This window comes from Sebastes fasciatus, unplaced genomic scaffold (assembly GCF_043250625.1).
Source record: "Sebastes fasciatus isolate fSebFas1 unplaced genomic scaffold, fSebFas1.pri Scaffold_121, whole genome shotgun sequence".
Lineage (NCBI taxonomy): Eukaryota > Metazoa > Chordata > Actinopteri > Perciformes > Sebastidae > Sebastes > Sebastes fasciatus.
In genome coordinates, this window is record NW_027428157.1 from 1 (window position 1) to 14,278 (window position 14,278).

Consider the following 14,278-nt stretch of genomic DNA (forward strand, 5'->3'; position numbering starts at 1 on the left):
TGTGTGTTCGTGTGTGTGTGTGTGTGTGTGTGTGTGTGTGTGAGGTAGTATTTGGCAGGCAGAGAGTGTCGAAGCAGAGATTGAATCTCAGTGAGGAAGTTGATTTGGATCCAGACTGTTGAGGAGGAGCCACAAACAAGGACTCACTCTGTTTTCTGTGTGTGTCTGTGTGTGTGTGCGTGTGTGTGTGTGCAGGGAGTGCATGTGTATTTCTGTATATTTGTGCATGTGCGTGTGTGCGTGTGCGTGTGCGTGTGCGTGTGTGTGTGTGTGTGTGTGCGCGCGTGTGTGTGTGTGTGTGTGTGTGTGTGCAGGGAGTGCATGTGTATTTCTGTATATTTGTGCATGTGCGTGTGTGTGTGTGTGTTTGTGTGTGTGTGTGTGTCTATGTGTTTCAAAGTGCAGCTTCTCGTTAGCCGGCATGATTTTGGGACAAACACACAGTTGTGTGTGAAGTTCTTCAGCCGGCAGTGCAACAGATTATTAATGACTCCGTTTATCTCTGGAAACGCCTCCAAGATTTACCTCCAGAAACACACACTCATCATCATCATCATCATCATCACCATCATCTGGAGGTAAACACAGCAGAAGCTCTGCAGACTCCTCTGGGCTGGATTCATGTGATGGATGGTGTTTTTGCATGCAGAGACTGTGTATGTGTGTGTGTGTGTGTGTGTGTGTGTGTGTGTGTGTTGTAGTGAATCCTCCCACTCCATTCAGCTCCTGCTGCTGCTCCACTTACTGAGCATCATCATCAGGCTGCAGAGCTCCCACTCAGAGTGAGTCATACATGTGAGGAGAGATGGCAGAACTCTAATCTAATCCCAATTACAACATCTAAAAGTCTGACTTGACAACATGCAGCTGTTGAACAGGCTGACTACATCCATCCATCTCATGAATCAGAGGAAACATCTTGTTCACTGATTAATTGGGAGTAGGTCTGACCCTTTCTGAGATGATTAACACACTGATTCATTCAAACTTTCGCTCCTTGTCAGCAAAATTGTAATACTTAAAGGGACTGTATGCAAGTTTTTACACGTATATCTGTGGAGTTTGTGTTGGAGGCTGGTTGTTTGTTGGCGTTAGCCCCGAATAAAGTAACTGGAGGATTGTCCACAGGATTTGTCCAACTCAAAAACAAAAAACAAAAAAAGGTCCAATGTCCTCCCTTCAAAAGGCAAAGATACAAACCAGGAAAGAACAATGCATTGCAAAGAAAAAAGGAATCGAACTCACCAGATTTTGGCCCGATTTGCTGCTCAATGGTCGGCTTTCTGGCTTTCTGGCTTTCTGGCTTTCAGGCTTCCTGGCTTTCTGGCTTCCTGGCTTCCTGGTCCTCGGTGCTGGTTTCCTTGCTGTCTTCAGTCGGTCGAGGTCTCAACATGAGAAGAAGCTTAATGTGGTTATTTTCTCCAGAAGGCTGTCCGTCTCCAACTTTACTCCTCCGTCTTTCCTCAGAAAACAAAAACAAAACTCTCTCCCCAAACAATTCTCCTTCCCTTTGTCCCCGGGCCACGCCCCCGGGCCATGCCCCCTCACACCTGTAGAGAACACAACACCTGACCAGTGTTGACTGGTGGGAGGCGACAACTTAAAGGGGACATATCGCTTGTGCTCATACATTCAGGTATCTGGAGTTCCTACCAACCCACAAACTGTGAAATCAGACAGCCAGTCAGTTTATTATGGGCTTTCTAGATCAGGAAACATGTGATTCAACGAGCCAATCAGATCTAACTCCCCTTCCTATGTCACATACAGGCTCATTAGAATATCTCCGCCCACAGCTGGAGAACTACCTTTGCAAAGGTGCACCATATTTTAGTCTCCAGCCAATCAGAGCAGACTGGGCTTCTTAAAGAGACCGGAGCTAAAAACGGATTACAGGTATATTCAGACAGACAGCATGAGAGAAATAATGTGGTTTTTTTTAACTTTAAAGCATGTAAACATGTTCTAGTAGAAACCCAAAATACAAGTATGAACCTGGAAAAAGAGCCTGATACGTCCCCTTTAAAGCTGGGTGAGAGGGACATGGTGTCATTAAACCGTCTGTTGCTAATGCACACATATTCACAACCTGCCCACATACACATGACTGCAGACAGTACAATGAGCTCATCCTCCTGCCCACTCACTACTTTATCCTCTCATACAGTATGCATCCCTCCTTCCCAAATACCTCATGGAATAGAAACATCAAAGTACTTGGATCATGTTGCTTCAACAAAGAAGAGTAGTAATGTAACTAAATGGTTGTGGTTACAGTTCACTGTTATATCAGCTGGTTTCATCACTAAATGCTAAACACCACAGGTGATTGGATGGGATGATGATGGTTGAATATACACATGTTGTACTCTCACTGATGTATATTGTTTTTATATGAGCTTGTTTGGTGGGTTTTATATACTTTTTAATAATATATTTATATGTTTTTTTGTAGTTGATGATGTTTTATGTTCAAGTCTCAGGTGTTTTGTGTTTTATACGGCTGCAGTGAGTTGCTGGTTGCTGCTGGTTTGAGTCCAGATGATTATCATTTCATGCTTTACATTGTGGTGAAAACGTTCCCTCAGTGGAATCAAAGTTGAGATTTAAATATAGTTATATATATATATTTATATATATATATAAATATATATATATTAAAGGGCAACCTAACAATTGGGGGCTCGTCCAAGATCCCGGACGAGCCCCCAATTGTTACGTTCCCCCGTTTAGGGTCCAGGGGATGGAGGGAGTAACAAGAAATGTTTACCCAGGAAGGAGAGAGACTTGCAACAGATGTGTGTAAAAAATAATTATACAATTTATTAACAATAAATGAAAATTGTATGATCTACGAGGAGTAGAAAAATAAAGTTTAGTCTACAGTTACTTAGAATCTGGATAGATGAGCTGTAATCGCTGATAGGCGCTCAAAATAATTAATTTATATATATTTATATAGTTTGTGACGTCACAGATCTGCAGCTTCACGTTGTGTGGATAAATAATACATCACTCCCCCCCTCCCCCCTCCCTTTATCTGTTAGTGATGTTTTACTGATACTTGTATTTTCTTTGTCCGGGTGTTTTGCCCTGTAAAGTATTTTTGAAATGCATTCTGGGTTAAAAGTGACATTGAATGAACGTTTCCATCCAGGGAAGTCTCACCTCGCCATCGTGCAGCGGGTGAACAACGAGGGCGAGGGCGACCCTTTCTACGAGGTGTTGGGCATCGTCACGCTGGAGGACGTCATCGAGGAAATCATCAAGTCAGAGATCCTCGACGAGACTGACCTCTACAGTATGTATGCGTGCACGCAGACATGCACACAATATGTGAGAGTTTATCTTATGCTCTGTGATTTAAATACACTCTGTGTGTGTGTGTGTGTGTGTGTGTGTGTGTGTGTGTGTGTGTGTGTGTGTGTGTGTGTGTGTGTGTGTGTGTGTGTGTGTGTGTGTGTGTGTGTTCTGTCAGCTGATAACCGTACGAAGCGTCGGGTTTCTCACCACGAGCGGAAGCAGCAGGACTTCTCCATCTTCAAACTGTCAGAGAACGAGATGAAAGTGAACATTTCCCCTCAGCTTCTCCTGGCAACGCACCGCTTCCTGTCCACAGGTAACAGCCAATCAGATCGCTGCTGCGTGACCGGCGTTCTTGTATCTCCAACGAACATCCTCACAGGAAGGAGAGACGAGGGACATCATCCACACCGAGGATCTCATCGACAGTCTCAGTTCTTTAAGGGCCTTTGGTTTAGACATAAGGTGTGGGTTAAGGGTTGTGTTTAAGTTAAAGGAAATGATCATTTCTATATCAGTTTCTCACCCCGTGTTGCCTTGAAGTGTTGAAGAAAACTTTGTTTTTCTCTCAGGCCTCCACAGTGAACAGAGAATCAAAAAACGGATATCAAAATATTCAAAGAAAGGGCTAAAGTGGCATCCTGTTTGTGACCATTTTTAACATTAATATACTCACCTATCAGAGTCCAGAGTGAGACGGAGCATCCTCCTGATTGGTCCGTAAGAACATGTTGTCATCTCTCCTGTCCTCCCTCCCTCCATCAGAGGTGGAGCCCTTCAAACCAGCTCACATCTCAGAGAAGATCCTGTTGAGGCTCATCAAACACCCCAGCGTGGTTGAGGAACTCAAGTTCGATGAGAAGAACAAGCGAGCGTCGCAGCACTTCCTGTTTCAGCGCAACAAACCGGTGGACTACTTCATCCTGGTCCTGCAGGTACAATAAATACTACAAAGACATGTTGGTCTTCTAGTCCCAGACAGCTGGTCAACTCACATGGTGTTTCTGCTTCTTCAGGGTCGAGTCGAGGTGGAGTTCGGTAAGGAGGCGCTGAAGTTTGAGAACGGAGCTTTTTCTTACTTTGGGGTTCCTTCCATCATGCCAGCAGGTACAAACACACACTGAGACACTTTTCTGATGACAAACTGCTCAATGACATTCAAACCAAGCCTCTTTCCTCTCCACTACCTGTCTACATCAAACTTAACCTGAATATCGTACAATGGCCTATTCTCCATTTTAATCTTTAAACTGAAAACATAATCTTAATTTAGTCCCTAAAGTGACCGAATGTCCCAAAAAATGCTTGTGTATACATACACGTATATACACGGATACACACTACATTTATTTACCAATAAAATCCAAGTTGTACAGTTTCAAAAAAAAGAAAAGAAAAAGAGAAACTGAAAGAATCTACAGTTTGTCAAAGTAAATCACTGCTTGTGTGTGTAAACCTGTGCGGCTGCACTGCAGGCCTGAACGCAGTTTGTCTTTTGTAAATGTGCACTTGAAGAGTGAAAATCCTGATCAGCAGCACTCAAACTCTCCAGAAATCTTCAGTCATGGTATTTAAAGAGGACCTATTATGCTTTTCCCCTTTCCTTTAGTGTGTTATATGGTGTTTTTGTGCATGTAAAAGTTCTGCAAAGTTACAAACCCAAAGTCCACTCCAAAGAGATTTCCTCTCTCCCTCCACAGAAACACTGCTCCATGCCTGAAACACCTTGATTGAAGTCCCACCTTTTCTTCTGTAACGTGGTGATGTCACCAAGTCACACATTTGCATAATACCAGCTTGTTTTGCACGGCCTCAAACAAAGCTAGTTAGAGCGGAGCTGGGATGGAGTCCGAGGGGTTTGGTTCAGTTGAACAATCACAACAGAGTGGCCCAGCTGACCGATCAGAGCAGGCTGGGCTCTTCAGGAGTAACTGCAGCACAGCTGCTTTATAAGAACAATAACGCATGTAAACACAGTAGATACCCAAAATACAAGTATGCACCTGAACATGAGCACAAGGTCCTCTTTAAACAGCTCTGAACAGCTTCAAATATGTGAAGTCTTCCAGATGGCCGCCCACCCAGAGCCCGGTTCTGGTCCAGGTTTCTTCCCCCTAAACGGGGAGTTTTTCCTGGCCACAGCACTCTCCGGTGCAATGCACCTGGTGGGATCTCTTGTTGGGTCCAGCGTAAAATAATGGAAATTTTCCGGCAGCAGGGGCGCCAGAAAATGTCTGTTAAAAAACAGAAAAATACTGTCCGTTAATTAACATAAATAAACTGTAAAAAAACAAAAAACAATAATTATCTTTATATAATTAGCCTTTATTACTGTTATATTACAAGAAATATTTTACTTTAAACATATATTTATTGTTAGAATAGTCATACACTGTAAATCTATGACCATTTACATATAAATCACAAATGGAACATGTCATTTTACGTTGCAAAAGCCCAAATTTACATTAACTCAGAAGGATTTTTACAAGAAATATTTTTAGAATTCCATGAAATCCTTTTATTCTAACATAAATTAATTGTTAAAATAGAGTCATAAACATCTAAAAAACAGAATAATTATCTTTAAAAATTATCAAGAAAAGCTTAAATACAGATAATTACGATTGTGATTACAAAAAATACTGTAAATCTAAGACCATTTACATATAAATCACAAATGACACATGTCATTTTTACATTTTTGTGTATAGAGTACGGTCTAAGACCTGCTCTATATATAACTTCTGTTATGATTTAACGCTATATAAAGATAAATTGAATTGAATTGAAATTGAATTCCATCGCAGCATGGAGAGGAATAAATGAATGGAAGCTTTCAGCTCCAGCAGCTGAGCCCACCTCTGATCAGGAAGAAGGGCAAAATGAAGCAGCACCCCGAGTCTAAATATTCACAGGTTTCTTTTCCTCCTGCAGTCCACAGATCTCCGTCTCGCAGCAGTGGTCTGGACCGCTCTGAGTCCATGCTGTACGGAGGGAGCATGGGCCAGCTGAACGGAGGGGCGAACGTCTACCTGCCAGACTACTCCGTCAGACAGCTCACACACCTGCAGATCATCAAGGTAACACCTGAACGCCTCATGACCTACCATAGGATTTATCATACAGTATGTCCTTAGACACCGTTTGATAAAAGTGGAGAGAACTTCTACCGTAGACATATATACATAGACGCTGCATTGGACGCTTCAGCCCGTTGCAGCGATACATCAACATGGGCGCCATATTGGACCTGGCAACACTGGCCTGTAACCCTCTACAAGTGAACGGGGGAGCTGCCGTTTCTCTGGATAAAAAGCACTAACGTTAACGTTAATTTAACGTTCCTCCTCGTAGATCATAAACCCTTTAATATAATAACGACTGGTTGAAACCGGTTGAGAAATGTAGACGTTATAGTGCTTTTTATCCAGAGAAACGGCAGCTCCCCCGTTCACTAGTAGAGGGTTACAGGCCGGTCTGGTCAGGTCCACTATGGCGCCCACGTTGACGTCCGATCCATGCATCTATGTATATATACAGCATGTCTCTTCCACCATAACATCCTTCTAACCCTTAAGTATACCCATAATCCTCTGCTGCTGTGTGTCAGATTACCCGCAGCCACTACCAGAACGCTGTGACGGCCACCCGGATGGACAGCTCTCCTCTGACGCCCGATGCCGACGCCCGTCTGGCGGAAGGCGACACCCCGACCCCAGAGCCCCCGGCCGCAGAGCACGGCGCCACGCCGGAGCACACCACCACCTCCACCACCACCACCACCCTCATGCCCCCACCCAGGGAGACCGGCCGGCCCAGCTCGGCCCGGACCCGAGGACAGCAGTCCAGCGTCCCGCACAGCACCTCGCTGCTCAACGAGAAGAACCGCATCGTCCGTGAGTATCCAGAGACAGACAGGAAGTGACACTTCAGATCCATCAGAGGCAGACAAACAACGCCGGCTCCCTCAAATGAGTTTCTCTCTTTTCATTAGAGCAAAATATTCAGAATGAATTGAGTTCAAGAAGCTCATCCTAACAGACGGACGCCGAGTCTGAGAGATAAACAGACTGAATATCAATGAGATGATCAGGAAACAATGGATTCCTATGAGAAGCAGCTGTTAGTGCCACATTAAGGGGAAAGTTAGATTTGAATGGGTTTTGGATGAAGACTAATATTACGCTGTTGAGATTTAGTGGCTAGGGAAGTTTTTAGAAGAATATATGGCGTATATTTTATGCACATGAAATGTACTAGAGCAGGGGTCTCCGACAAGTAGCTCGCTCGCTACCAGTAGCTCGCTACCTGTGTCTGAGTGGCTCACTAAAGGTTACAAGAATATGGAGATAAGTTTGATAACACAAAGTCACATTGTAAAATAAATTCACAGACATCGCGCCCCCTTCTGACACTAAATGATTATTTGCCGACAACTAAACAAGCTGCACTGCTTTCACATTTCATGACATCGGCGACGTGGTAACATTAGGCGATGATGGCAGACCAGCAAGCGTACACCAGGACAATAAAAAGCAAAAAAATATATACTATTTTAATGAAGAATGCGAGCGTGGCAGTCGGTAAAAGATTCAACGTTGAGCGCCACTTCACCAAAATCCACGGCAACTGTTAATGCCGACTTTCCGGCTGGTAGCGGTCTACGAACAGAGAAGGTAAAGGAGCTGAAAACAACGCTTAAAAAAGACGCCAGTCTCTGTTTAACAAACTGAGGAAGAAGAAGGCCAACGCTGCAGCAGAGGCTTCGTTTAGTGGCCAACATCCTAACGAAGCAAAAAGCCCTTCGCCGATGGAGGGATTGTAATAGAAGCGATGACTGCGATGTTATTAAAGGACCATGAAAGTAAGACAGAAATGATGTCTGCTGTCGGCGATGTACAACTTGGCGTCGCTGTGTGTAGCTCTGGGACACTTTCATTTTGTCAAATTAGCTCTCAGAGGGAAAAAAGGTTGGAGACCCCTGGTCTAGAGCAATGCTGGAAAACAGCATAGATGAAAAGAGCAACGCCTCAACACTGTCTCTAAACCACTAATTATTTGAATCGACAAAGTTCATGGATTTTTGTCAGATCAAAATATTTTTAAAATATGAATAAGCTGATTGGTTGTGTGTTGACTGCTATTTCATAAGCACTACTTTACACAGACACATTTAATTCAGATGCAGATTAAATGCTATTGTACAAAAAGCAAAGTTCCCCACAAATATTTCAAAATGAATTCCTACTGTATATATTACTGTAACTTTATGCTGATGTGTGTTTCACTGCTGCAGACTAGAACTGGAGTCAGTAATCGGTCTTTGAATGCACCGCTGGGAGGGAGAACAGAGACATGAATATTGATGCACCACTGCAGCTTAATTACTTCAAATTCAAAGTGGTGCACCGAATGATGCTCCTGATGGAGACCAGTGGTGTGTGTTTGTGTGTGTGTGTGTGTGTGTGTACACTATGAACATTGATTATAGCAGAGGAATATTTGTACTTTTTGCTGGTTATAAAAGCTACAGACAGACAGGAAGGACAGAGCTGAACAGCAAATAAAGCAAACTCTACAGGCAAAAATGAATGGGAACCAATGATGGACCCCACCAGTCAGCTTATTACAGAGTTTATTCTTATAGAATATAAATATAATGATATCACCCTAATGGATTCAGTTGGTGAAGCCACTGATGGAAGTGTTACGAAGGTCAAGAACTGTTATTGTAACATTGTGCCGTCAATTTAAAGGGACTGTTTATAACTTTTTAAGCGTATAAATGTACCGGGTCGGGACACATGCACGCTCGCGTGTGGCCGGCGTCCCCGCTCCTCTGCCTGCTTGCCTTCACTCAGACAGCGCGCGCGTTCTCGCGTACTCGCTCCACCTCTAGACGTGAACCGCACTCACTCCACACTGCAGAAGAGTTAGTTTAGCTCTGAGAATATCTAGTGAATGTTCAGTGGACGTTTGTGCAGAAATAACTGCTGCAGCTCCTCCAGACCAACAGAGGTTTCCCGTGTCTTGGGAAGTGACGGGGCTCTGCAGAGAGAAACCTTGTCGTTTCGTTACCGACCGGGTGCCGGTGTCAACACTAGGATCAGCATTGATTCATGGAGAGACCTTGGTCTGGTCAGCTAACATTACTGCCAAGCAGCTGAAATATAGAGTGATATTGTGCTTTTAGCTGACGTGTGTCGCCTCACTGTTTTGAGCGATGCTCCTTCATGCCCATGTAGAGCGAGGAAGCGCGAGCCCGACGCTGACTTTCGTTGATTTCACGGCCACAGGTGTCGCTGTTAAGAAGCATTTCTGAAAGTTACAAATAGTCCCTTTAATGTCAAACCGACATTTTTAAGAAAGTAATTTTTCTGATTTGTTTCCAACAGCAACTATAAGAGGGTATATCTGTGAATGCTCCTCACATTTTAAACGTGGTTATCTGGTGAATCTGGTTGGCAAGGGATGCTACAAAGTGTATATTTTTCATGTATGAATAAGTTTAAGAAAAAAGTTAGATATACATTTGTGGGAAAGTTATTTTACAAAAAGACATTGTAGTCTTAAGTTAGTCTCTCTTTTTGTGGCGTTAAAGGGGACATCACACATACCTGAAGTTCCTACCAACCCACAAACTGTGAAATAAGACGACCCAGTCAGTTTTTTGTGGGCTGTCTAGATCAGAAAATATATGATTCAACAAGCCGTTCAGATTTGGCTCCCCTTCCTATGTCACATGCAGGCTCATCAGAATACCTTTGTAAAGCCAATCAGAGCAGACTGGGCTTTTTAAAGACAGGCGCTAAAACGGAGTGTTTCAGACAGACGGTGAATACAGGTATATATTCAGACAGACAGGATGAGGAAAATAAACATGTTCTAGTAGAAACACAAAATACAAGTATGAACCTGGAAATGAGCATCATATGGGACCTTTGAATTAATGACAACTTGGCAACCAGTTCCAACTCTCTCAGGAACCGAGGATGGGAGACAGACTTTGAGAAACGGGTCAGGAAAAAGGCATAATTTATCGTCATATATGTGTGTGTGTCTTCTGCAGGCAGCAAGTCGGACGGCCAGAAGAGTCCCAGCGATTCAGTGTTTCTCAGGATGGATGAGATCCCGTACATCAGGGAGGACAGATCTGAGGGTGACGCTCACGCTGGTACGATGCGTTACCGTTAACCGCTCTGTTCAGACAAGCAATCTGATTGGTCGGATGGACTCTTTAATATTCCACGGAAAGGATAATGTACAGCGAGCCGGTCATTGTTGTGAAATAAACCCCAACAGGGCCTGAAACGGAGGTCTCTCATCACCCTGAAGGGGTTAATGTCACAACGATGACCCACTAGCTGTTCATTATCTCGATTACTACACAGCTACTTACTGAAGAAATCAATAATCTGACACAAAAACGGTCCTCCAGAGTCTGACACCAGAGCTGTGTCCATAGCAACGGTCTGCTACACATAGCAACGGTCTGCTACACGTAGCAACAGTCTGTTATACATAGCAACGGTCTGTTATACATAGCACCGGTCTGTTATACATAGCAACGGTCTGTTATACATAGCAACGGTCTGTTATACTTAGCAACGGTCTGTTATACATAGCACCGGTCTGTTATACATAGCAACAGTCTGTTATACATAGCAACGGTCTGTTATACATAGCAACGGTCTGCTATACATAGCAACGGTCTGCTATACATAGCAACGGTCTGTTATACTTAGCAACGGTCTGTTATATATAGCACCGGTCTGTTATACATAGCAACGGTCTGTTATACATAGTAACGGTTTGTTATACATAACACCGGTCTGTTATACATAGCAACGGTCTGTTATACATAGCAACGGTCTGTTATACATAGTAATGGTCTGTTATACATAGCAACGGTTTGTTATACATAACACCGGTCTGTTATACATAGCAACGGTCTGTTATACATAGCAACGGTCTGTTATACATAGCAATGGTCTGTTATACATAGCAACGGTTTGTTATACATAACAACGGTCTGTTATACATAGCAATGGTCTGTTATACATAGCAACGGTCTGTTATACATAGAAACGGTCTGTTATACATAGCAATGGTCTGCTATACTTAACAACGGTCTGTTATACGTAGCAGCGGTCTGTTATACGTAGCAACGCTCTGCTATACGTAGCAACGGTCTGTTATACATAGCAACGGTCTGTTATACATAGCAGCAGTCTGCTATAAAGAAATAACAAACCGTAGAACGCCGTGATTAACCAATCAGAATCAAGTATTCAACAAAGCCGTAATAATTGATGATAATATCCATAAATAACAGTTAATGGTAACAAGCAGTAAAAGTCACTGTGGCTGAACAAAGAAAAGACTTTCTGAATAAGGCACATTCATTATTTATTTTTAAATGAATTCAAATCTTTTCTTGAGCAGCTTTAAAGGTTTCCAGACGTCTTTAGTTTCACTTTGTACCCTAAACTCATACAGGACTCTAATGTCTCCTCCCACTGAGACTAAAGCTGTTCATACTGACCGGGTCATGACTACCTCTCTCTCTCTCTCTCTCTCTCTCTCTCTCTCTCTCTCTCTCTCTCTCTCTCTCTCTCTCTCTCTCTCTCTCTCTCTCTCCCCCCCCCCTCTCTCTCAGACGTGGCCTCTGTTCCCATAGAAACGGACACGTCTCCTTTCATCAGCAGCCTGTCGCTGAGCGGCTCAGAGGACACACTGGGCAAGAAACTCCTGCTCAAACTCAGTCAGTCACACACCACACACACACACACACACGCACACACGCACACACACACACACACACACACACACACACACACACACACACACACACACACACACCACTATTCACAAGTCCTTTCTATGCCTCTCTCTCTCTCTGTCTCTCTCTCTCTCTCTCCCTGCTTTACTTTGATTAACAAACTCAACACACTCTCACAGCCTCCCTCCAGAACCTCCAGAACCTCCAGAACCTCCTACTGAAACGTACATTAGTGATTTGGACCGGCCCACCAAGAGTTTTTTATTTTGCTCTATAGATGCAAAAGCATAGTTTATAAACCATAAACTACATATAGAGATACAACTAGATACAAACAACAACAGTTTATAAAGATGTTGATTGTATTTCCTACGTCACATCACAGAGAACTTCATATCTGATTTATTGCTGTCAGGTAGGTTATTGTTGGAGATGGAACAGATGTGATGTGATCTTATTCAAGCTTCTGTAGGTTGGAAGGCAGGAAGAAAAATACATATAAACATCTAAAACACATGAATGTAGAGTTTGATCAGTGATGTATAATGTCGCTAATTTGTTGTAAATGGCAACTACACACTTTATACATGCAGTCATCTAGTCAAGTTTATATCTAGTTTGATTCACAAATAAATAATCACATTTAAATGTCCGAAAAATTACAACCATGTATTAGAGCCATTGTAGGTAAAAAAAAAAAAAAAAATTATGCAATATTCAGAGAAAAACTTAAAATTTATGAGAAAAAACTTAAATATTCTCTGAGATCAAATTGATAAATTTACGAGAAAAAAATTACAAATTTACCATAAAAAAAACTTTTCCCAAATTTTCTTGTTGTTTTTTTCTCATAAATTCACTATTTTAATTTTGGAAATTCAGAGGGTTTTTTTCTCAGATTATTACCCCCCCCTCTCTCATACAATGGCCGCAATATATTTCCTGAGTCTTTAAGATGGAGGTGCAAAGTTAGCGTGACCCATAATCAGAATGGACGCAAGTATGAGAATAAATTCCACGTTGAAAAATGAACCGTTGCTTAACTGTCGACGTGTGTCGTCTCTCTCAGGCCACAAGAAGAGGAAAAAATCCCGCGAAGGAGAAAAGACACCAGAGGACATTTCAGAGCAGCCGCTGGTGAAAACCTGACCTGAAGCCTCCATCGCCATCGCCATCACCTGATGGCGCTTTAAGCTGTTCGTAAAGACGCCGTGGTCGGTGAACTACAGCTATCAGAGTTTTATCTGAACCTGTAGGAGGTTATGAAGTTGGACCCATCACCAGGAAAACACTGAACACCATTTTATAACAGAAAGAAAAAGCTTTGGCAATATGCATTAAACTGTAGCTTCTCATCTTCACAGGTTCCTCATGCCGATGCTTGTATATAACGGAATGACTGTGAATGTAAAATGTTTGTAGAGAAAATCATAGTTTTTATACACTACTGTATATACTCTCCTCATGTGATCACTTCTCCAGCGGAGCTGAAACGGTACCCAGGAAACGGATGGAAGACACCAAAGATGTTGCTGTTTTTGTACATAAAATTGCTCCAGATTGCACATCTCAACAGAACAGAAGTCAACTTTGTGTTCAGGCTTTTGATTTGAAAGGTCGCCTGATTCACGTTGTTTGTTTCCTGCTGATTAGATCTGAACAACAAATGTTATTCTTTTTGTCTTTTATTGATGTACAAACAAGACTTTTATATCCAGACCGTGTCTGGATGTTCTTCCCATATCCAAACGCAGATTTGCACACACATCTAATGTGGCCAAAAGTGTGTGGACACCTCGGTTTCATCCTGGTTTTGGCGGCTAAAGTCCTAAAGGGGACATATCATGCACTTTTTCAGTGCTTATGCACATACATATGCAACACGTTCTCATCCCAACTGGTCACATTCGGACGCTTTGTCATGCCCCTTAGCGTCACTTTAGGATTAGGCCACAAATCCACTTAGTTATGTTTAGGAAAAAACGACATGGTTGGGCTTTAAACCATAAACATATATATATAGACGCCGCATTGACTCCTGGATCATACGTCAACGTGGGCGCCATATTGGACCTGGCCAGACCGGCCTGTAACCCTCTACTAGTGAACGGGGGAGCTGCCGTTTCTCTGGATAAAAAGCACTATAACGTCTACATTTCTCAACCGGTTTCAACCAGTCGTTATCATATT

General features: G+C 42.8%; 1 protein-coding gene across 1 annotated transcript; it reads left to right on the forward strand.

The window, feature by feature from the left end:
- Positions 1–3,096: 3,096 nt before the first annotated feature.
- LOC141763645 (metal transporter CNNM1-like) lies at positions 3,097–14,025 on the forward strand. The gene is made up of 9 exons (XM_074628162.1): positions 3,097–3,301; positions 3,479–3,619; positions 4,069–4,238; positions 4,320–4,410; positions 6,241–6,386; positions 6,917–7,202; positions 10,376–10,480; positions 11,966–12,070; positions 13,158–14,025. The coding sequence occupies exons 1-9, from the start codon at positions 3,112–3,114 to the stop codon at positions 13,235–13,237; spliced, it is 1,314 nt and encodes a 437-aa protein (XP_074484263.1). The 5' UTR covers positions 3,097–3,111; the 3' UTR covers positions 13,238–14,025.
- Positions 14,026–14,278: the final 253 nt, after the last annotated feature.